Source organism: Vidua chalybeata, chromosome 3 (assembly GCF_026979565.1).
Source record: "Vidua chalybeata isolate OUT-0048 chromosome 3, bVidCha1 merged haplotype, whole genome shotgun sequence".
Classification (NCBI taxonomy): Eukaryota; Metazoa; Chordata; class Aves; order Passeriformes; family Viduidae; genus Vidua; species Vidua chalybeata.
In genome coordinates, this window is record NC_071532.1 from 70,412,407 (window position 1) to 70,437,773 (window position 25,367).

At 41.1% G+C, this 25,367-nt stretch overlaps 1 protein-coding gene across 2 annotated transcripts in view; it reads right to left on the bottom strand.

Moving 5' to 3' along the window:
* Positions 1-3,829: 3,829 nt before the first annotated feature.
* The window catches only part of LIN28B (lin-28 homolog B), a 94,452-nt gene continuing 72,914 nt past the window's right edge, over positions 3,830-25,367 (bottom strand). For both annotated transcript variants that reach the window (XM_053938871.1, XM_053938870.1), the window contains one exon: positions 3,830-4,199. In XM_053938871.1, the coding sequence (XP_053794846.1) occupies positions 3,830-4,199 (370 nt within the window). The remainder of the gene's footprint in view (positions 4,200-25,367) is intronic.

Sequence of the window (25,367 nt, forward strand, 5' to 3'; positions counted from 1 at the left end):
ATGCAATTTCCCATGTTCTTTTATAATTCTTACAAAGAATGGTACAAGATCTATAAGCACTTTTTTTTAATGGGGTTCTATTAAAAAAAACTAAGTTAGCAGGAACTAAACAGGAACTCCAGGATAACACTGGTGCAGAATAAAATGGCTGAAAAAGGTGGCCTGCAATGGGAAGAGGTAGGATCCAAATGAGGTATTTGGCACTCCCTGAAAGCTGGCTAAAGGCAAAATATTGCAAATGGTATTACAATGCCAGATCTACCATTAACTGTAGCAAAAAATTATTTGGCTCTTCCTCCAAATACAAGTCTTCCTCATGGCCTATCTTTTGTAGCATGTAATTAAATATTGCGACTTCTCCTTGGGAAGAGTAAAAAATATCTCACAATGTCCCTTACAATTAAATCACATTGAGCATTTTGGAGTGGGGGAAGGGGAGGGAGGGAGCTTCTTGCTTCATGCTTAACCTTATCTCCACTATTGTTAGGAGAAAAATACATCTGAGCAGATATTTGAACTATTTCTACTCAAATGAGTTTTATTGTGGAGCACTCTGGCAAGGACAGGCTGGTGAATAGGGGAAAATCTAGCCTGAGCGAATGCTGCCGAATATTAATTTTGTCCTTAGGCATGAAGGAAGAATCCCAAACTCAGTCTGTGCCTCCTCCTTTAAAAGGTTCTTTGCTTATTTGGAGTAGCCAATTGAAGGAGTATAACTAGATTTTTTCCAACTGCAGCCCAGTGCTAAGTAGTTACCTGCTGCAGCTTATGCTGCTATATGTTTAACTTAGGCATGTACATTTTTATCTCTTCTGGAGCTGTATTTATTCCCGTGAACAGTGCCCATAATCCTCTGGACAGAAAAATAAAAACTTTCAAAGAAATGTTTGGAAAGGTCTCATAATTTCAAATGGATGCTTCATTCTAAACAAGTATTTACCATAATGTCTGCAATGGTGAACTAACAGTCACATATTTAGTACAGATAAAAAGTATGTACCATAGATCAACAGCCACCTTTAAGGCCACAGCAGCACAAAGGTGTGTTCATGCAGTAGATATGAGGTAGCCTTTTGCTGTAAACAGAATAATAATTTTATTGTCACCTATGTAAACATAGTGGGCTCGATGCTTTTGTGTTTTTATTCTTCCCCCTCCACCTCCATCCCCCATCCCTCCCCTCCTAGAAAAGCCAAGCACCAGTAGCTCCGACTGGAAGTCAGTGGGAGCTGTGGTTGCCCAGCATCTCTGAAAACTCAGACCCTGTGAATGTAAAGACACAAATGCTCACATAAGCAACCAGTACATAATACCACTTCATAATTTCACAGGAACTTACAATACAAAACGCTGAGATCTGATTATCAGAAACGTATGTCTACGTCAACTCAGAGGTAGTTACTAATATCAGTACATAATACTTATACAGAGATAAAAAGGTCTAAGACTATTTGGTTTGTTCTGAGTAAGCAGGTCTGTAGACTGTTCTGTAAAGAAAAAACATTACATGGTATATTCCCTGAGCAAAGTTCTTTGTCCTGAGTATGTTATGTAACAGTGATAACATTCTAATATATAAAAATAAAACCTTAAGCTTTCAACAATAAGATAGGGTTTGGTATGTGCTCTTAGCAGTTCAGTCTGACTTTGGTGCACACAGTGATTTCGAACAGCACCAATAAAAATCCACATGTTGAAAACATTTCCTTATCTCAGCTCTGAACTTCTTACATATAAACAGGGAATGACCAGTTTTCAAATCCACAGTTGCCTATTTCTATAAGGAACTTTGGTTTAAATTTTCAAAGTGACCTAAGTTTTGCATCTTTGCTGTTTAACCTGGTTTTTACACCGACTAGAAGGTTAAGCAATGCCACTTTGATTTGTCTACATAATTTAAATAAGTTTACTATCCTTACGTAAGGCAAGGACGTTCTCTATAGATATATCACATTCAATATCGTCAAAGGTAAGCTTTGCATTATCATTACTGAGAACTTCAGTACAAACCTTGAGATTCTTGCAAACACTGGCAAGGAATTCACACAAAATAATTCTCTCGAAATTGTGCCCTTCACTGAGGAGTTTGATGTCTACCTGTTCACTGAAGCAGCAGCAGCACCAGTAAAAGTCTCATCTGGCAGGACAAGTGGGAAGGGGAAAGGCCACGCACTGAGCCAGCTGCATACCTGTTGTAACCATCGGCTGCAGAGGAGTTACCACGGTAAGACTTTGGCTCGCTGTAGCCTTTCATGCAGGCTGTTTCTTTAGTTTGATTATCCGAGCTTAAACCTACCCGACACTTTCAAGTTTTAACAGCCTGTGTTTATTGCCAATGTTAAGGATTATACAGGTTTCTCTAATTAACTTACATCCACAATGGGATTTGTCAGAGTACGTTATCTTACGTATGACTTGGTAATTCAAAAGTTACAAATGGAAAGCGACTTGAAGTTTTGATAGGCTCCAACTCTATTAACCCCGAGCAAGGCCTGCAGCCCAGGGAGTCTCACTCTGAGGCCACCAATCTTCCTCCTCTTTCACACAGAAGTGTGTGGTCCTAGGCCACTCTGGACCAAGGCTGGTCAGTTGCAACCCCCAGTTCACAAGAAGTAGATGATGCCCAGGGCTTCTGGCAAATCTGCAGGTCCCTTTCCTCAGGCTGGTCTGCACCCATGCTGTATGATCATCTAGGGAGGCTAGCTGAGCAACCCCAGTGCCCATCAACCTTTTGTCTTAGGAAACTATTCAGCCCAGGATCTCATTAGCTTTGCATTTTGTTTTCTTTAAAACTCAAACGGACAACAACAATAAAAATCCCTAGGGAGTTCTCTCCATGGTATTTCAACAGGAAATAAGGGGGAAGACCCTTCAAATTGAGGGACACTACTTAGGACCAAAAGAAATTGCTGCTGCTGTGGCTACTACTGCCACCAAGGTACCCTAAATGTTCACAGTATACAAATGGCTAACCAGGATGGCATCCTGGCACCACTCAAAAGGGTCTGTTTGGTAACAACTTACACATTCTCCCCTACACAACAGACATCTAAATTACAGTTACAATCATATTAATTTAACAAACGTTTTGAGAAACCATCACAGAAACTACACATTCATTGTCTTTTCTGGAGCTTTAAACTCCTCACCAACAAAGGGTGGTGGCAATGAGAGTCGTCTTGAGTCATGAAACTGCCCTGCACTGGCATGGGGAGGGGAGGGGTTTTGATACTTTGTGGAGATGAAAAAGGAAGTAATTTGAATTGATGGTACGGGGGATGTCTTAGTAGCTTTAGTACCATATGGCAGCTTTAAAATATGAAAGTATCCTTTGGTTCACAAGAGACGTAACAGTCTTGATCTCAGTTCTTTGTGTGGTTTATCAGGTTTGGTTCGTTTCTGAGTGAAATTTCAGAAAATTGGGTTTTCTTGTTTGCTTTCTGAACACGTTTGGAATCAGGTTCTAGGAATGAGTTCAGGAACATTGGGTACTGTGACTTTTGCTTCACAGTAATGTCTGGTGGGATCTGGAGAATGGTCTGATGGAAAAATATATATTTATAGATATGTACACATACACACACACGCATGCACACTCACACATACACACAGAAAGGAAAACATAATGCACCCTGCTCAAATGTATTTTGTTTGGAGTGATTTGTCTATCAAAGAAAAAAAAAAAAAAACACAAACAACAAAACATTCACAGTTCCTCAACAGTAGTTAAAATTCCAGGTCAGCTACTGATAATGAATTATTTCCCCTGTACTTGCATGAGGTAGACATCCCAAGAGGGTAAAGAAAATGGAACATTATGAAAAATGCATTAAGTTTTTTTCCTTTTTTGAACAGAAGGCCCCTTTCTGTTTGGTTCTTCAGGTGACGCAGACAACTTACTCGACGACGCTTCCTGTGGTGACCTGCCCGAGCGCTCCGAGATCTCCGACCTGCCTTCCTGAGAGTACGATGGAGACGAGAAGCCGTGCGTTCCTCCCCCTTCTCTCAGGAAGGCAGAAGTGGAAGGCTGTGGTTCAGCTTCATGTCTTCCCTGAGAACTAGCGGGCTGCTGTGAGACAGTTTTATGGGGGCAGTTAGCCACCATGTGCATGATGCTCTGACAGTAATGGCACTTCTTTGGCTGCGGAGGTAGACTACATTCTTTAGCGTGGTGGTCGAGGCCACCACAGTTGTAGCATCTAAAACCAAACAGAGACAGAGATGGAGTTATGCAATGCAGCGTCCAGCGGGAAGGTTTCCTGCGGGCCCGGGCCCGGCCCCACTAGAGGGCACCAGATCTCCAGCCATCGCCGCCCCGGTGTCCCTGCTCGCCCCGGGACCCAGCGCGGCCGCGCTGAGCGGGGATGCTGCGGCTCGGCCGCTCCCGGAACCAGGTCCCGAGGGACGCGGTGCTTGCAGCCAGGGAAAGGCAAGCCCGAGGTGCCCGCCACGAGCCACGACTGGCTCTGTCCCAGGGCCCGGCTCTGTCCCAGGGCCCGGCTCTGCCCCAGGGCCGGCTCCTCTGGCTCAGCCTGGCAAAGGTTTCGGGCCAGCGGGGACACGAGGTCTGTACTGGCACTCAGGGGTTCGATTCCAAATAAACTCAGTAAAGCCCCGGCAAGAGTCATGAATCTGTGTTTGTGTGTTTCCTCTCAAAACTCCCAGCCCACGTGCACGCGGTTGTGGCCGCGGTGCCGCTTCCCATGGGATGCGCTGCTGGGGAACCGAGGGATGCAGAGAGGCCCCTCCAGCTGCACGGACACGGCTTCACCCACACTCCTCAGAAATGCCTGAAGCCCACAAAACCTCTTCTATTTAACCCTGTTAGCCAGGAGAGTCCTGAAGAACTCTCCAGCAATTCCTTACTGAATCTTTTGTAACACACACCAGGAACACCAGTTATTGGATTACATTATTCTAACATACAATACAAAGAAATAATTACACGCCTTTGGCATGGTGACCTTATGTGCACCACTGAGTTTTCAACTTTGACTGCTTTTGTATGGTTTCTGTTTCTTTGTTTTATAAAACTTGCACTGAATGCATAGACATTTCATTTATAAAATCAAACATTACTGGAAAGAACTAAACCTGTATTTTTTTTTCTTTTTGCTTTCCCTTAACAAACTAATTACAAACAATTATTTCACAAATACTTAGGTCTGTGGAGTCAATTTAAGGATTAAAAAAAAGACTGTAACTGTAACTATGAACAAAGTACTGCAACGTGCTCCAGATCAAGTCCACATAATGATATGTTACATTTTCAGATTCCTGAAAAGTAACAAAGCACCGTTTGACTATTTCACCTAGCATTTAGTAGTGTCCCTACTAGTTTATACAATATCAAGAAGTTTAATCCAAGCAAAGCTTACGTACAGCCAAAGTCTCATCTACTGAATTTGCTTTACCTTGCAAAGAAATGCTATTGACAAAACCGTATCTTCATTTCCACAGACAAATGAAAAAACAGCACAAGTCACTCATGGCATGCTGCATGTTGTCATGTCCTACAAGACTGGCCAATAATTTAAAGAAGTTAAATAATGAACAGAACTTCATTATCCTTTCAGAAATCATTGTGATTTATTGTTGTATCTTTCCTAAAAACGAGGAAGAAGAAACCAAGCCCAGTACAATGAACTCTGCACTGTTACAACAACTGCAATAACATATTTTAGGTGAACTGGTTCCATTTTGATGTCACCACTGCCCTGAAGTTTGATGTGATTTTTCAGTGGAATTTGAAGACTATGCTTACACTACTCTGTCTGCATATACTACAGCCTAACCCATGAAGACAAACACAGTCTAACAAAGCTTCCCTTGAATCACAAAGAAAATAACATGTACCAGCCCCATTATCACTTAGTATTGATTTCCCTAGCACAGGAAGGGAAATTACATACTAAGTACACTGTAAAATCCAAACATCCTGATCTAAGACCAAAACATCAAGCTTTTTTTTCTCCTATGGTTAAAAAAATAATTTTCAAGTTATTAAACACTATCCCTCTGACTACTTTTTGCCAAATCATTGCAGTATTTTCAAATTAGTGACCCCCACTTGACAGTATGTTCAGCATTCAGCTGTGTTTCCACCACAAGCTTTCTAAACACTTTCCGGAAAAAATAGTAAGGAGATAAGCCTTGCAATTAGAGAAAAGAAGCAACAGCAGCAAGTAAAAATCTTTAAGTGTTTTACTTTCTCCCCTTCCAATAAATACATCTAAGGATTCACAGATGTGGTACTGGTTGTAGTTTAGGTTATATTAGAGAATGATGTTTATTATTACCTTTTTCATCGGCTTCTAGCAGTACTTGTTCCTGGGATAAACACATTATAACATAGTATAGCATAGGAGTGTGCAGTCATTCTGGAAATTGTGGTTTTTATCTTAATTCAGAACATGGAATTTTATGGCTGTGAATGCATCAGCACATTTCTTTTGTCCCTTAATATCACATCTGTTTAGAAAAGTTAAAAAAAAAAGAAAAAAGTTTGAAAATAGGGTAAAGGGCCTCAGTAGCAGGATAGGCAGTAGCCATGGACAAATCAATTTAATCAGTCACTATGGTATGCTCTGTGTTATCCAATTCAGTGGACCATTTCACCTCACCAATTGGCAAAGAACCTGCTGTCAGGGCCCCTGCTTCCACTCAAGCAGCCCCTCTCACCCTTTACATATATAATCAATCAATATATTCTATTTGCAAAATATTGTAATTCCTTGCATTTGTTTAAATTTTCACTGAAATGTCACTGTAAAAGAAAAACTATCAGAAGCAGTTGTGATTAAACTCTGATTTGGTTTTTTGGGGATGCTTTTTGTTACCAATCAATTCAAGCATCTGGGTAAAGTGTCACATTAGAGTATATATGTGCTTGTGTAGCTGGGGTGTGCCTGGACTTATAGAGGAGGGTGGTATTTATTCAGTTCTTTTAACTATTAATTCATTCCTTGTCAATCACTCTTACCAGGAGAACAGATCACACCTTCCTCTGAAACGCCTTCCCTTTCCAAGGGATTTATCCCAAAGTGGAAGTGGTCAGCCACCTCAGAGCTCACAAATGACAGCATGGCATCATCCCCAGGCATTAAGGTATGGCATTAACCCTTTCCTGCCAGATGCTTCAGCCCTTTGCTCCTCTCTGCTGCGTGTACTTATGCTACAACATCACGAAAGCTGAGAGCACAACATGCACATGGGAGCTCACACATTCACCTCTGCACCTACACACAATACAATACACAATACAACACATACAGAACAATACACAAGCTGACTCCTGCCATGAAAACTGACCAATTCTCATTTGACTCTGCTCTCAGAAACTCTAGGTTAGTGCAACCATAGCAAGTGTCTCTTCTGAAGCACCATGGAAAGAATGTATGTTAGCTTAAATACAAGTTTATATGTAAATTCTACTGTGAGATGAATAAAACACAAAAAGCCCTTAAATGTGCAATTATAATAGAATCAGCATTTACAAAGAACAAAAGTAAGAAGGATTTGTTAAAATAGGATTGTCTTTCTCACAGTAGGCTTCCATGATTTGCTAGCTAGCTTCAGGCTCAGAAATATAAAGAGATGGCAATTATCCTAACGGGAAATCCTTTCTTCTCTATAGCACTGACAGGAAGGTGAATCAGGGTGATTTTTTAATATAAAAAAGATGAACATCTTAATAGAGGAACACCTTGAGAAACTTGTCTAGCATTATATTTCAATACTCTCAAAAAAACCTGTAACAATAATACCTACTAATGAAGAAAGAAGAGAGCATATAGCAAGGTTAAGAAAACCTCCTAAATTCTCCTTCACTATGGATTTGTGATTGCATGCAACTATACATATTAAAGGAAACATGAAGAAGCGTACAGATTCCAACATAAAATATACTGTATTAATTGCAAAAAGCTGATGACTGAAATTGATTAGAAGTACTCAATTTCACAACCAAATATTACCATTTAGTCTTTAGCCTTTTTCCTTTGTTCCACCAATCAGATACTCCTACTCAAGAAGCACACCCTAGCCCTAAACTTTTAAAATAACAATACCCTTGCCTTGCAAATATGTTTTCCACAGTAACTACTCAGATGGGTTAAGCAGCACTAGTTAGAGTAAACACAACTGCTTGCTTCTTGGAGGTGTTTTATAATATAATTTAGATGATAATCCAATACATATGACAAGTAGAGAAAAATGTGCGTAACCCCAGACTGTTATCTGTTGAGAGAAAAAACTGTAAAATTACCCTAGTGACTGACTTGGGGGAGGGGGAGCAGGGAATAAGAGGTTAACATCTAACAGGGATAGGAAAGGGAGGGAAGGGGGTACAGAGGAAGACTAAAATAAGGGGGAAGTCAGAGGAAGACTAAAATAATTCAGCAGGATATACCCCACACCAATTCTTCTTTTGTTATTCCTTTCTGAATGCTATTAGACTACACAAAAATGATTCTTGGCTAACAATACTCCATCTTGCAACATTAATGCCTTGAAAAATGGCATGGAATTCTGGCAGTGTGTGCATGTGAGATGCTGTTACAATACACTGAATGCAACTGTGCAGTTAAAGCACAAAAGAAATGTTTAAAATTGCACCTAAATGTGCTGTCCTTTTCAGCCATTACTTTCACAACATACCTAAAGAAAGGCAGATAGAACAGGCAGCAGATCACTTCATTTATTCTATTTTGTAAATGGCTGTAAAGGGAAGTTAAACTATCCATGATCTAACAGAAAAATGGGTCTTAGAATAACTAAGATTTCCACTGTTTAAGGCTTCAGTGACTTGTCTTGAAAATAATGCCATGAAATATTGCAAAGGGATGCTTCTCACTACCTGGATGTGACACTTTAAAAAGCTCAGGGTGCTTGCTCAGGCACCATCTGGAACAAATGAGAAAGACCTCCAACACCTGCGGAGGTGTTGGAGGATCCTCAGAAAGGATCTTCTGGACTATTGAGGATCTGCTAATTTCAATTTGTCTTTGTTGCAGCTTGAAAAGCCAGGTTGGATGGGCCTCTGAGCAGCCTGGTCTAGAGGAAATGTCCCTGCCCATGGCAGGGGAGGTTGGAACTAGATGGTCTTTAAGGCTCCTTTCAATCCAAAGCATTTTGGTGAGCTAAGGAGACACACATAAAATGAGTGGAATGTATACTCTGCTTGTGCCCTCTGACAGGGAAATGGACGGGATGTTTCTGCTCACACATGCATTGCTGGGGTTTACACCATTCTGGTTATCAACCTTTAATTCTTAAGCTGTAGCTGAATGCAGGAGAGCATACAGCTAACTTTGAAAACTCTCTAAACAGGCATTAGAATTAAAAGTAGTGAATACTGAAATTCTACTGAAATAATAATTAAGGTCAAGTGAAATTATCTTGTTAAATAAACCAGAGAAAGGAATATTTACCATCTTCATCAGAGCATTTATAGCTTGTCCATCAAGCAGGCTCACAATGAAAACCTCACTAGCACCCACATTTACCAATCTATGGGGAAAAAAATCAGTTTAATTTTAAAACTGTAAGTATTTTTAATCAAGAATGCTGTAAAACAGCATATTTTCAATGCAGAAAATGGCACACTGGTGCCACATTTAGGTTTGTGCTGGTCCTGTGAGTATTTGCTACCCTGAACTTCTCGTTCATGCAAAACACTGTGCAGAGGCAACATGCTGGGAAAGTTAATTGCAGGCTGGCATTCTTCAGTGAAATTCAGTTAGGAAATTTCCTGTGCTTTACTAGCTTTTTGAGATATTTAACAGAAATATAATTAAAAAAAAAAAGATAACCTCTTAAAGAAAAAAAAGGATGAAATACAATAAAAATGCTCATCCATCTATTTGTCCTGTGAATCCTACAACTCATAATAACATACCAGAGATCCAAGACTTTCAATTTTGTGAGAAAAACAAGGTCCGTCCATTTTTTAAAGCCTTGCCTTCTTTCATTTTTCATATAGCCCCATCACTGACACAAACCCACACTGTCTGCGAAGCTTCCAATAACACAGGGTAGAATATTGATGATGTTTACTCTTGTTACAAATAAATAAATAAAAATGCTCTGTTGTAAACTCATCAGATCGACTAGTTTTCTGTGGTTAGTTCTAAATCAATCTATTTTCCCCAGTGTATCACAGAAGTAATATCAATAGGTTACGGTCTTTTGTTGCTCGGGTTTCCCCTCCCCCTTCCCCCCAACAAAGAAGCTGACAAACGACTGAGGCATTTGCCTGATAAATCAGGCCTGTCAGGATACAATTCAGCTTAAGTTCATGAGGAAATAAAATTGTTTAAAATCTGCTAATACAATTTTACTGGAAGGTGATGGGGGTTTGTTTTGGTTTTTTTAAAACCAAGAACAACAATGAAACAGAAAGGGAGTTTCAAAAGCACAAAATGCAGCTTTTTCTCCACAAAAATGGAAAGGACTACAGAGAAAGCAGATCTTAAAAAATAACTTCAATTATGTTGTTTCCATTCTTCCTTTCCACAAAACCTTATCTCTACCATCCACTCAGCTCCCTTTACAGGCATGGAGGAAAACTATTTTTCACAAAATCACACAAAATCCTTAGGAAATACATCTTCATGGAGGAATTATTTGGATGCATTTTCCTTTATTACGACAAAAGGGTTTTCTTTATATTAAGAGCTAAAAAGTCCTGAAATAACAATTTACAAGGTGAAGTTTTGTTTCTAAATAACATGAAAGATGGTTTTGCTCCTATAGTATCAATATAGCATTGAAAGAATGTGTATATTTTAATGGTTTTAGCCCATTCAGATAAAGCAGATACAAAATCAGCGATGGTTTAAGGAAGTTTTGTTTTAAACAGTCATATATCACGCATTTCAAACATGAAATTATTTCAAGTCAGTCTGTTAATTGTTTTGCACTATGAAACCACACACAAATACTCTCAACCACAAATTCCCCTTGTAAGCTTTAATTTCTGCGGGGATAATAAAAGAACACAGTTTTTCAACAAGAACAGTCCTGTATGCAGTAATTTTTTAAAAAGTACGTATTTTCCACAGTTCCTGCTGGTGGAAAGGCTGCCTGGGCTCTGCTCTGGGCATTGCTGCTGCATGTACCCACGTCTGCAGCGCTCTGCCAGAGCCAGCTGGGGTGCAGCGCTGGGCGGGCATGGGGGTGGCCAGAGCTGAGCAGACCTCGGCTGCCTGTGTCTGAAAGCACTGCTCCCTGCCCCTGTTTACAGCAGCCTAGCTCAGTAACACTAGAAGCCTTTCACAGAGGTGGCTTGAGCCTCCTGGCCATGTGGATAAGGATGCACGCTGCATAAAACCGGCTCAACTCTTTCTGGGTCAGTGAGGTGCTGGTCATGAGCTAAGAGGCATGCCTGACCTTATCTGCCTCTCAGCAGAGCTGGTTCCAGGGTTTCCACATCCACTGATCAGTTAATCCACAGATGAGATAAAAAGGCAGTAGGGAATCAGTTGTTAAAAATTGCCTTTTCCATTTTGTTCCTTATTTCATCACTAAATATTAGCAGCAAATACAACAAATACAGCAAGTACAAGTGACGCCAACTCACAACAGCAGGAAACAGCAAATGGCATCCTGGCAGTAGGCTAAAGCACTGAAGCAAGCCATGGTAGAGAAAGAGGAGGAAGAAGGTTGTTCTGGAAGTTCATAACCTTTTCTTCCTCCCCAAATACCAGTTGTGAGTGGTATGACTTTAGGTACCTCATATAAATCAGTTTCACGCACAGAGTTTCAGAAATATCTGGTCACAGGAGTATGGACTGACTTAGGTGCTAGCCTTGAAATGGATTCTCCTGTTACATACACCGAATTAGATGACTTGCATGAATACAGGCTTCACAAATGTTAAGGATTGCAGGATTTAACCAGCAGCTCAGGTTTTCATGTCATTCTTCAGAAGCAAAGGGATGGTTACTGTCTTTATGACACACTCTCTATAAGGAGACCACGCCAGCTATCTCTCTAGGGGTTCTTTCCAGAGCTAATGGCACTGATAAAGTAATGTCACATGAATCACATGGAGGGCTTCCTATCCCAAATGTGGAACAAAATGGCATCAAACATGGTGCTTGGTTTTGCTTGAAATAGCATCTGTAAGTTCACACATTCAATACCCACAAGAACAATTAATTAATTCAGATGCTCTGTAGCCACACTTTAATGGTAAGGAAAATCCACATCACTCTGATTGCACTGACTGAGAAAGGAAGCAGCCACCTTATTCACTTTTCTGAACTTGTGCCTTAAGACTTCTAAAATGGACTAGCTTCATATATTGACACTATTACTAAATGGATGGGCCGAGCATTTTCTGTAACACATTTTTAAGAGGCTTTCAGTATCTTGAAAAAAAAAAAAAAAGATTTTGCAACTTTCACATTAAAATGCGGAAGCAACAGTAAAGCGTGAAAAGAGGATTTTGGCTGCAACAGGATTAAGTCTTATATGTTAAAGCTTTTAATTCCCACCTGAGGCAGGTATTCTTGTCTCACACTGCCTGATCCCTGAGCATTAAAAGAAAAATAATGCCATTTTTTACTATTCTGCCCTATTTCACAACCGGATTTATTCTCATTGTTAATTCTCACTATTAATTGTGTACATAAGAATAAAAAGCACATTTATGCATATAAAAATTATTGTTAATTGAGAACTTGGTGTTTCCTTTTTCCTTCTTTGGCCTCAGGATGGCAAATCACATGCACATGTTTAATACTTATTTCTCTGAAATTTGTTAATTCTGTGTACATTTAAAAATAACGGAACATAAATAGTTTCCCTATATGTGGTAAACTAGATCACTTTATCCTCTTGGTTGGGATTATGTAGATTAAGTGATATCATTGCAGTAAAATTATAACAATGAAGTTAATAAAAGTTTTCCTAAATATTGCTAGTTCCCAGAAACAGAGCATCTTAATGGCCTTAGTTCTGATCACAGTCACAAGGGTGTAGATCCAGAGCAATTTTGATGACTTCACTGAGCTTATTTTCTGTTATCTTTAATAATGTAACACAGAAAATTTCCCACTGTGTATGAATTCTGAAAAGTCGCACTGCAGTAGCCAAGGCTGGTTGCAGAGGTCAGGCTGATAGAAGCTGTGAGGCCAAGGAGCAATGTAGGCTGAAGCTCCTTCATTACACCTGTAAATCTGTGTTTGCTGGTTGATGTAACATTTGAAAGTAGAACACAGCATAAATCACAAAGAACTGTGGCAAGAGTAGAGGAGTGATGTGTCTTCTGCCCATTTTTGCTCAGCCTTTCAGCCTAAGAAAGAATGAATAATCTCAAAATTAAGGATATTTATAGGCCAAGGATCAGTTTTTCTAGAAGGACTGATGAACTCTGAATTAGGAGAATTGATAAAATAGGAACCCTACACTTAAATAAAATGTTTGAAAGCAAAGAACAATTCAGGTAAGAGCACCCCAGTTGTGATCATGGCAGGGGAAGAATAGATTACAAGGTGGACATCGAGTAAAGCTGACACAGGAGAACATAGTGGATAATGCTCACTGAACACAGCACAACCAACTTCTTGTAGTTTTGATCAGAAATTCACACCCAAGCCACAACTTCAACTATGAAAGCCCTGAATTTACAATGTTGAAAGCAGTCACAAACCAAAGGAATGATTAATGCCAGCATCATGTCTGTGTTCTAACAATTCATTTATACTCTGAAACAGCCCTCCAGTTATCCAGTAGCACTCACTGTGCAAGGCAGGAACACTGTACATTAAGAGTGGAAGTGCACGGAGGCAGAAAGGGCAACATATTGTAATGCAAGCCCACAAGTTGCTAGTGATAAATGAAGACCACTGGTGGGGGTGGAAGAAGACATGTGTCTCTGCAGTCACTCGGTGAAGTGTGCAAAGGCCACAGGAAGAAATTGGGGAATGGTTACAAGGGGATTGGCTACAAGTTCTTCCAATTTGAAAGGAAAATCTTGACTTCCAGTAAAATAGAGCATTACTCAGTTATGCTGGTAGCCTGTCTGGTCTCCTCAGATCCCAGGCTCTGGGGCATGTTAGAAGACACAGAAAGGTGACTGTGACATACTGCAGGGGCTAGGAATGGAATATATAACATGTCAAAGCCATAGGACTTCATTAGCCCTGACTGAAACTCAGTTTTTTCCTGCTTTAATGATTATTTACCATACTGCACAAGGTTATGGAGACAATTCTTACTATTCATTGAGCTGTTAATTATTCTAGTGACAGATCTACTGCAGGAAAAATTGAGAGTATCCTTCTGCCACAAGACCTTAAAATATCACAGCTAGGGCAGCAGATTTGAACTCACAGCTAGACAGCAAACAAATTTATTCTTTTTTTCATTCTGGATAAACACACAGTGCTTGAGGGAGGAGGGAGCTCACTGGCAGGCAGTGTGAGGGAGCACAGCTCCTCAGCATCAGGCTGTGTCCCATCCAGTCAGTGTCCTCCAGTGGCAGTGTCCTTTCTCAGAGCTGCTCCTGAGGGGTGGCACATGGGTGCCACAATCCTTAGTGAGTGCAATAACAAATTGTACTAGGTGTTGGATATCTGTATCACTGCACCATTGGAAAAACCAAATCACCAATCTTAGGAGCTGCTTTGTAGCTGAACTCTTTACCCTCTGCACCTGATGGAATCCCAGAGCCTCCATCACTGCCTGTCCTCATCAGGTACAGTCTCCCCCATTTCTTCTGCTGTTTATATAATTGGGTGTAATGCTCTTGCACCTGGTCACTGACCAGTTCCCCAGAGAGTGAAGATGAGAAAACCGGGTGTCTTAACTACAACCTGTTAATCCTCCTTCAAAAGCCTGAACAACCATCTGAAGATTACAGCAACCTCCTGATGGAGGGAAGATTTGCATCCAAACTTGTCTTTCGCACTGGGGGAGGTATGTGGTGAACTGGGGGACCTTTTGAATAGAAATGTGCTCAGTAGCTTGAGCCATACAAGTGAAGAGGAGAACTCTGAAGCCAACCTGGTAATTCCTGAGGGACTTAGCTGTAAAAACTAGAGCACAGAGTTGCTGCTGTCCAATAAAAAACCCAGCTGACACAAGACGCAGACAGCAAGTTAAATTTGACATTTGAGTCTCTTGGCAGCACCTAAACATCAAATCTAGGAACCAAATGCCTTTCGTGAGCTTGGAAATAATCACACCTGAACAGTGTTAGCCATAGAAGACAAGGGACTGGACCTTTAGAATTCTGTCACTTCCTACAGTATTCCTGGATACTTCCAGGAACAAAGCAATTGTTTGTTAAACCAACCTCACTCTTGAAAACCTAAAAGGACTTTGCTCCTAATCAAGATCCCTTTGGTTCTCCTTAGAAACCTTCTATTCAAAATATCCAAAATTCCTGGAAATACACAATTCCACACAACCACAAAATGAAGGGAAACTCTGTCTGCCACCCAGGACTCTGGATTTCAAGCACAGCCCACAAACTTCCCTTATGAAAAGTCTCATCCTTCCCAGGCTCAGAAGCTGGTGATAAAAACTTCTTTCTCTGACATAGGCAGTCTGATACAGTTAGGCATTTAAGTATTTAAATTTAAATATTTATTATTTAAATTTCTAAGTCCCACTGACTTCAGAGGTAAGCAAGGTCCTCATAGCTTAGAAGATCTGAGTCTGTGCCCCTCAGGATTGTATCTGGTACACCAGGAAAGATATGGTAGAACAAAGTAGAACCATATGGTGATCAGGCCATTCACTGAACTAGTGCAGGAATCAAGCACATCCTGCAAAATGCATAAAATACCTGATTTTGAAACTGTTCTCTTTGTTACAGCTATTTCATCACTGTCCAATTATTATCATAAAAAGTCACAGACAAGCTGAGAAAGGTAATTTCAATTACATCAGAAACATTACACAGAAAATGAGCTTAATTGGACTTCACAAAAATGCTGAAATCCCCTCCACAAGTATTTTATATTCCCTGTTGGCAGGCAGCACAAATTTGAGAATCAGATGAAGAATGCACACACTTTTGAAATTATGAAAAAATCTAAACTAGAATGTCCTCAATAAGCTACCATGCTTAGATTTCATTCCAGTTTCCTGCAAAGCTTTGCACAGTGAGTGCCATCGCTGCTTGCTGCCTTGGCAGCATCAGGAGCTGTTCCCAGGGTGCCCTTCTGTTTTCATACTCTGTACTGCAAAACAAGCCAGCAACAGTGTGCTGTGCCAGGCAGAATGCAGGGAGTGTCAGGGATCCCATTCCAATGCTGCAAACCATCCAGAACCATCAGCAAGTGACCAGGGCTCCAGCTCAAATATTTTGCATTGCATTCACAGCTTTTCCTTGGGTAATGTAAAAATAAGTGGAAGATAATTACTGAGTAAACAGCCCCCTTTCCAAGAAGAATGCTTCAAAAAATTTCAGCTAATTCACTTACTTTTTCTTTTTTCCCGATTTGTAGCACTTATTTAGCTTGCTTCATATCACACCTCCAGTTTTGAGACAGAATCATAAATCATTGCATTGGCACAACTGTGGGTGTGATAAACACTGTCAGGAGGTGGGAGGGAGTAGATTAAGCAATGCAATTCCCATTGTCCTCAAACACTCTTGCAGAGGAACTATAATGTGGAATGGGCACACTGTCTGGGATTTACCCCTGGTCACAGCACACACATGGCTTTCACACAAATCTACACTGGATTTCTATCTGGATTCATGAATTTGTCAATATCATAATATTCCATCTGATCTCCACCAGTAGTCTGTGTATGTGAAGAGTGGATGAAAGAATCACACACTCCAAGTCCAGGCAGAAGATGCAGATGTTCAATTTAGTTTTGTGTGGCTGTGGCTGAATTTCCTTTCAGTTAGAGACAATGAACTGGAAAAGAACTTAACTGACAAAAAGTAGCTGAGCTGTGTGCTTTGAGTCAAATACACTCTAAATATAGTGCACAGAGATGCTTAACATCCCTCCTCTAAGGAAACAGGTTTTTACACCATTCTTTTACATATTCCCCATAAATCAACCAGCCCCATTTCAGGCTAACTAATGCTTTTTTAATGAACTGTCCCTCCACTCACGCAGAGCATAGCTGGGGCATTTCCCACTTCATGCTCATGCAAGTTGCAGCTGGACATACGCTTGTACTTGCAGCCTGACTGCCTTCCTTCTACCCCTTCACAGGTTCTGCCTTGCTGTGTTATTCTTTCTTCATTTTCCCACCACTGCAATACTTCGTGTGGAAGCACTGCACCTGTCACGGCTCAGCAAAAATAGTTCTCTATTTTCCTTTTGAAGCTATTGTTAAGGTAGGGCTCGAGTCAAAAGCTGCTCATGGACAGACCAGCAGCTAAAAAGGGAGAGGAGAAGGGCATGTCAATGGTTTGTCACCAATTAGATGACTTCTCGGCTCAATTTATTTTGCCTGTAGTTACCTCAAATTCAATGGGCAGGAAACCTTTGAGAGGAGGCAACTTGGCAACTTTTGACATGCCTGTCAAATATACAGTATTTTAAATTTGTAAAATTACTGCATGTTACAATAATCATTGCTACAATTACAGGACCGATGCATATAGTCAGAAACTTAAGTGCCATGTCCAAGGATATTCCTGTCTTTGCAAGAGAGATGAAAAGGCAGCATGGAGGGGCCATAAGGGTGGGTCAGAAAGCTGAACAACTGAGTAAGAAGAGGGATAAACAAGAAGAGGGTCATCCACACCAAGCCCCTTATTAAAGGCAAGGGAGGCCATCATCAATAGCACCATCTCACCTGCTGGAAAAGCCTGGAAGGCACAAAGCAACTGTTCAACCCTAGTGAGGCTGATGCCAACCCTTCTGCAGCATGCTCAGGAGGAAGTGTGTCCCATCACAGCTCACTAAGGAGGAAGCTCAGTATTGCACGAGCTGAAGGCCTTCCCATGTGAGACTGCTGACACTGCCAGGCTAACTGCGAGTCAACGATGTCCGCTGGTGTCATGGTATGCAAGTTCAATTGTTTAACTTCAGGAGCAGTATTAAGTTCTGTTCCACTACTGAACTCACAATTCATGGTCAAAGGCAGCCAAGATGGCCATGTCATCCAGGGCAACACTCGGCTCCATTCTGAGGAATGCCTTGAACACCTCTGCAGCAACAATAGTCTATCCTCACTCTGTAAATTACCTTAGCTCTTTACCATGGGTCTAACTGCTCAAATGCTTGTCTTAGAGACAAAACAGCTTTGAAATTCAACTATCAACTTTATCAACTCATTCATTAACAACTGATTTTTATTCAAGAATGGGACACCATAGAGAATGCTTGGGTTTCCTTAAAAGTGTCAAAGCTGAGACAAAGAACCTGATCTCTGCAAAATGCTGGGATAATTCCCATGCCTTATTACACTCAATGGCATAGAAGTTAACAGGCCAACATACCTGTTGCCTCTCTAGAGCAAAAGTTTTTTAAAGGTTATTGTCTGCCATGGTTAACTATGCTATTATCTCAGTACTTTGGTGGCTCTGAAAGAAGAATGCTTTACAACAGAATACACTTATATGTATTAATATCCCTTTTAGCTTCAAAGTGCAGTTTGATATTTGAGGTTTTCATACCAGAAATGCTGATATCAATATTTCTAGGGTCTCTAATAATTTCTGCTGTTACTGAATCCAGCCTCTAATATTACTGTGCCTGTAAATTACTTGGAGTAAACAGTATTTTACAGCAATTCTAGACTGTTGACAGGATTAAAAAAAAAATTATTTAGAAAAAAAATTCTGCACTTGGAAATAGTACTTAAAAACGATCTAAAAGCTACCACTCCATATCTTTGAAAGAGGAGCAATACCAAATGTGCTTACCACACATCTTAGGCGACTCTTGCCACGTGCATTTAGAGTGGTGCTCTGTTCAGTCTGGCTACAAAGTTAAAGCATCTGAAGTGTAAATTGTGTGTGACACAGCCAAGGAAACCCACTTTACTTTAACCTTGTTAATGGCGAGCCAGATGGAACCGCTGAGGCCACCCATTGTTCGGGTTTGCATTTTTTTCTAATGCCATGGTGTAGGTCCATAGGGCCTCATGAATTCACCTCCTCTGAATATATACTGTGCTGTTAAAGACACTGAAAGGATCAAGCTCTGCTCTGAGAGCAGCTGGCTTTGTATTTTTTTAATGGTTGTTAGCAGCAGCAGCAGGTCCATTCTACTCCCCTATTCTTCCTCTGCCCTTCTTAAAATCCTGATCTGTTGGTTCTTGAGGGAAACCAAACCCTAACTCTGACCTATATAGCACATCATACATTACCTCAGGGTCATTACCCCAAATATTCATCAAAAGCCTCAGATTCTCCCTCCCTTGTAGCCTCAGATCCTGCCCCAGCAGTTCTTAATCACACAAGTAATCATCACTGACTTCATCAACAGTCAGGTTGTAATTTCTTTCCTACCAAACCCAGGTAACCTGTGACTTGAATCATTTTTGTTAATGACCATTGCCTTCTGAAAAATTGGTCAGATTTCCCTGTCTTGACCTCTTTTGTGCCTTTAAGATGAAAAAGGAAGTAAGAGGAGTTTGAGCAAAGACAGCCCACAGCAGATGACTCAGCCTGAGAAATAAGGGGATGCTTGCAAATTGTTAAATGCCAAGACCCGTTTGTGTACAGTTGTTTGTGATGTAGAAGATGATACCTTGAAGTGCCTGTGCAATGATGCAGAATTGTCAAACATTTGCTGATGAAAAGCTGCAACACATGACTTAACAGAGGTAATAAAAAACCCACAAGATTACACCTGGCTGCCTAGAAGGTTTCCAGTTGCTGTGCAAGATAACATAATTCTGGGAGAGGGAAGTACTGTTCTCCCAGTCTACTCCAGCTGTGGTGCATGCTGTTCTGCACAGGATGAGAAAATCACAAAGCCATCTACAACCTTTTCTACCCAATGGACCTGCCATCAGGAAACCAAACTGCATCTCAGAAAAAGGAGGCAGCAGCCAGGAATTACTGAATTGCACCACTGAGCACCAGACAATGTGCCTCCCTCTTTGCAGAGGACTTGACAGTGCAGTTAGCACAACCTGTGAATGGCACTAGAGGGATGCTGCAAACAATTATCTGTTCTTACAGAAACTACACAAAGGCTTTGGCAACACTGAGGCTGATCAAGCTATTAAAAGAGCTGAGAAACCATAATCAATGCTTTAGAGCAAATTTCCTGATCTGTTCAAAGTGGCTTGCTTTTGCACTACACTGGCAGAGTAAGGAAGGGAAGGAAAACCTTATTCTCAGGCCAGTGGCTCATCTGGAATAGGAGATACGCTACTCATTGGAATCTATTATACCCCTGCCATTCCCAGTTAGTCTGTGTGCCTTTAGGAAAGGGACTCAGGAGGCACCTCAAGTTCAGCAGTGCTTAGCCTGCTGTAGGCATGAACTGGAGTAAAGAATCAAGGACCTGATTGTTTATCTTCTTTCCCCAAACTGCTCTAGATGCTGTCAAAGAGCTGCTTCCACTGTTCTATAGGTTTCGCAAAACCAGCAAAATTCCAGCCAAACTCTTTCCTAGGACTCCTGTAACCTGACACAAAAACTTGGGGGCAGCCATGGCTGGCAGGAAAAGGGGAAGATCAATCTACCCCAATGACCAAGGGCAACCACAGGAGACACACCAGCAAGAAAGGCAGGACAGGCAGGACATGATAGCTTCTGCTTTCCCCCACAAATGTCAAGTTTGAATTCTGTCCCTTACCCATTTATCTTTTACATAAATAGTAGGGTGCAACTTAGCAAAGTTATTAACTTGAATATTTCTTTAATATGGTTGTCCTTAAAGGCTATCTATGTGGTGGTGCTAGCATCAGTGGGAGATGCTGCACAAGGCACAGAACTTTTATATCCACCGTAAAAATGGTCATTAAAACCATTCCTATTTCTAAATAATAAATTACAGGGGAGGGTTCAAAATCAAGTAAAGCTCAGTAAGCTATTTTTTCACCCATTTCAGAGTTCATGTATTGAACTTTCTTTTAACTAATGATTTTCCTTTGCGCATTGTAACAGTTCATTTTTGAAGGCCAGACCACCTTTAGTGCATTTCCACGGTCTAAGAAAATTATCTAGTTAACAGAATGCAAATACTAGATAAAGTAAATAATAAAAATAAGGCACAATTTGGAGCTGATAAACTAACATTGCACTTCATCCACTTTTTCTAATTTTCCCATGTCTTCTCTATTAGCAGGATGCAAAGCTGTCATAAATATTTTGAGATTGGACAGGATTGATTGCCATTGCCTGCAGTTCTTATGTCCTTTTTTCATGAACATTCTTTAGTCCTAAGTCCATATCTCAAAGCAAAAGCTGTTAATAACCCTGGACTGATGTGACACTCAGTACTTTAGCACCCTAGGATGGAGATTATGTGACCCCCTTGATTTCAGCATGTTAAGCTTCCTTGAAGCTTTGTTTCTTTCAGAGGCAGCTGTCTGCATTTCCATACCTTACCCTTGCCTCTTGCCTCCAGAGCTTAAATCATATGCGTATCAGTTAGAAAAAATAGGTGCAAAATTATTTTTCCTATGAAGTCTTGCAGAATTAATTAGTTCAGCTGGTAACTTTCCACTGGTGATGATGATGACAACAAGAAAACCATAAGCTGTGTTACAGAAAGGGAAGTCATCAATAAATCAGGACTTTATTTGCCAGTAGTACATTCTTTGTACAAAAGGAACTCTGAATAACATTAGTATCACTCTAGAGCTTTACCACAAATTAATTTTTTTAAGTGAACTGGTTGTTTGTTTGGAGTTTTTTAAGACACTTGTTCAATTTTCTTAGTAACTGAGGGTGATTGAAAGATTCACAATAATGCTGGTTTACTGTCTCGACACAAAATAGCATTTTATAACTTACTTTTATATTTGAGCAGCACTTATGAATCCTTTGATAACTCACTGATTCCTAGCAACGACTAGGAAAATACGCATACCTGGAAATGCCAGGGAATATATATTTTCCTTTTTTTGGAAGCCTGGAAAACACAACATTGAGTCAATTGAAACATCGAGTTTCACAAAGTTACTGACACTTAGGTCTGCCTTCCAGCATTACAGTACTACTAACTTCAAGTGCTGATTCTATATAATCCTTCCCATTTGGGGAGAAAACTTCTTTTGAAAATCTGTCATTTAGAAAACTGATATATTAACTTCTGTATGACATAAAAACACTCTGTAATTGGTGCATGTGGTAAAGTCAGATGGAAAGAATATGGTTTTCTGTTACTGTATGTGAAATTTATGTTATTTTTTTCCTTGTCATGAAGAATGCAGGCTATAATTTTAGTACATTTAAGTTCCCAAGCGAACCTCTAAAACTGTAACACCCTTCAGATAATATGATTGATGTGAAATAGCAGAACACTACAGCAGGAAATGCTAGTTTTAGTATGTATCTCCAATTGTCTTCACATCATTCACAGCACTTCAAACTAATGCAACAGAAGCAGAAAAAAATGAAACAGATTGTTTAGCGGAAGCTGGCAGGGAAGGAAGAGCTGTGATGACACCACTCACTGACTCCTCCAAGCCTACTGCTTGCATTTTGCAAATTTTGAGGAGCAGCTGCTAAAAGGCAGGAAGGGAACTGAGAAATGACCACTGCATGCATACTAAAATGCCAGCCTAGAAGTTAACAGTGAGTTAAGCCTGAGCACTGCAGTTTTTAGAGGCTGCTCTCCGGTCCCACAGGGATGTCAGGCACAGAGCTGAGGAATGCCGCTTACCTTCCCAGTCAGCTGCCAACTTCCTGGTACTGTACATTTAATGGTGTGGTGGCACCAAAGCATCTAAAATAGGTAGGATTGCTTTTTGCATCCTGTTTTCATTCCCTGGCCAGGAAAACCACAAGCTGCAGCCCTGCTAAAAAGCATGGAGCATCGCTCTTGTGGGGAGCCATGTGAAGCGGTATCTACTGGCAGTCTGACAGAGGAAGCTCAAATAGAAAAGACCTCGCCTGGGACACTCCCCAAACCCTCTGCGAGGTCTTGCTGATGCCTAATTATACCTCTGGCCTTTTAGAGGCCAAACCCAACTCCCTGCTGGGTTTTGTGTTCCTGACACTTTCCTCCCATGAACCCTGCTGGCTCTTAAATCACCACCTGCCACCAGTGAGGGCAGACTTCCTATCACTCCTACTGCAGAGGCCAAAAAGCTGCCGCCAGCAGGGAATGTCTCCGCCACGTTGAGTAGAGAGCACAACATGTTTCATGCCGAGCTGCCCGTAGGGTTTCTCACTCCACATAAACCCACCGAGCGCCGAGCTGTTACCGAGAGGCGTCCCCCACTCTGTCACCTCTCTATCCGTTTGCTGCTCGGTACCTCTTATTTTTGCAGGATTAGTTTTTTCTCAGTTACGCTCCCTGAAGTGGCTCTCAGAGGAATTAGATCGGCACCGGCGACCCTGCAGGCAGAGGACCACAAGGCTGCCTGTGGGTGCTGGGGGGCCATGGCAGCTGCCCAGCCACAGTAATTCAAAACTGCACCCTGGCAGAGACTTGGCTGCAGAGTCAGGGGCAGCATCCCTTTCTTTTGAAGTCACAGTTCCCCTTCAGGAAAAAATAATAAATAGGGATTTAATCTGTTAACGCAGTCCAGAACACTGGAGATTCCCATTACTTCAGCTTGTACAGCGCAGTGCAGAAAAATCAACAACAGCTCAAAAGCCTCCTATGTTGTATACTTAAAGAAGCATTGCTTTACAATGCTTCTATATACATAAATAAATAATAATTTACATTATTTTCAACCTTATGGTGCCTCTCTAGCAGTTCTGGCTGAAGAATTCTGCTGCAGTTGTTGGGGAGAGTTTTGGCAAATGTAAATCAGACATATTCAAACACCAGCTGTGTGTCCCCAAGGAATGTCAACATGTAGCGAGGAGAGTCCCAAAACCCAACTATGTATTAATGGACACAGGCATGAGATACAGAACCAGTGGATGAAAGTTTACACACTAGATATTCCATATTTATGATTTACAAGTACATATTAAAAAAAATATCTCAGGATGTTCAATGCCTACATTGACAATAACCTAGATGTACTCAATTTACTGCACATTTAAGAATGCTTACTGATGCAAGAAATTTTAAATTAACTCTAAAATCTGAGGGAATCTGTCTTGAATACCTCTGAGAAAGGGTATGGCCTAGGGTTGAGCATCTTCCCCACTTTTGTCTTTCTTTCAGAGCAGTTCTTTTCCCTTGTGGAAAGAGACTGTGGCATGTGCAGAATTATCTTACTGGCACATTCTGCCAAACAAGTCTCCAGGGCTGTGTCTGTTACAGCATCCTCAGGAGAACTCCTGGCCACATTGCTTGACCATCTCAGCAGTCTCAGCCTGTGTTTGCCATTGTCATGAGTGCTGTCTGTCTGAAAAGCAAGAGGGGGAATTTTACAAAGTGCCTGTCTTGTCACAGAGAGCCCAGTGCAGCCCATCCCTGGGACTCCAGTCACTGCGCACCTACAAGGAGCCTGGTTCTTGGCACCAAACCATTGCCCCACCAGATTTCAGTGCAGCCACAGCTGTGCCACACACTTTCATTTGTGCTGGCTTTCACAGACACTGTACTTCCCCATACACAAAGTGTCTGGGGCTCCTGGGTGGCTACAAGGGGGTGAGCCCCCAGCCTGCCCCAGCAAAGAGCTGTACCCCAGCCAAGCAGAGCCCTGGCCAGCCATGCACCCTGGACCATGAGTGCAAAGCACTCGGCTGCAATCTGTGCTGTTTTCTCTCTTGATCAGCTTGCAGCCAACCCATGTTTGGTCCTCCCCTTCCTCTGCATCATGTGAAATACGCACTTTAAAGAGGCTTCTCTAGCTTTCTGCTGGGGAAATGGGGGTAAAAGGAAAGTGGCCTGCTTTGGGGCAAAGCATGCTGAAGACCTGTCTACAAGCACTTGGGAGTCATCAGCCCACAGAAAGCATCAGATCAGAAGCAGCCCTGCTCTGTCTGTCACAAAAGGTGAACACTGCCCACTCACCACCTCTCTTTATTCAGTCAGCACCAGTCCCACAAACTACTAGTTCATATCCAGTAATACCTGTTACCACATTTTCTTCACATCTCCAGTTCTTCACACCCCTACCTTCACTTCCATCCTGATTCTGCTCTTAATTTAGCTTTTATGTACTGATTTAGCCTTTACACACTGATTGAAATGAACCATTTCAGAGGTCATGGCTGGCTACTTCAAGGAAATAAGTATTTTTAAACTGACACTTGAACTATCATTTAACAAAGCAGTGTTTTTTTAAAGAAACATATTTGTTTTAATTAATTAATAAATAATAATGAACATAAACCTGTCTCTGTT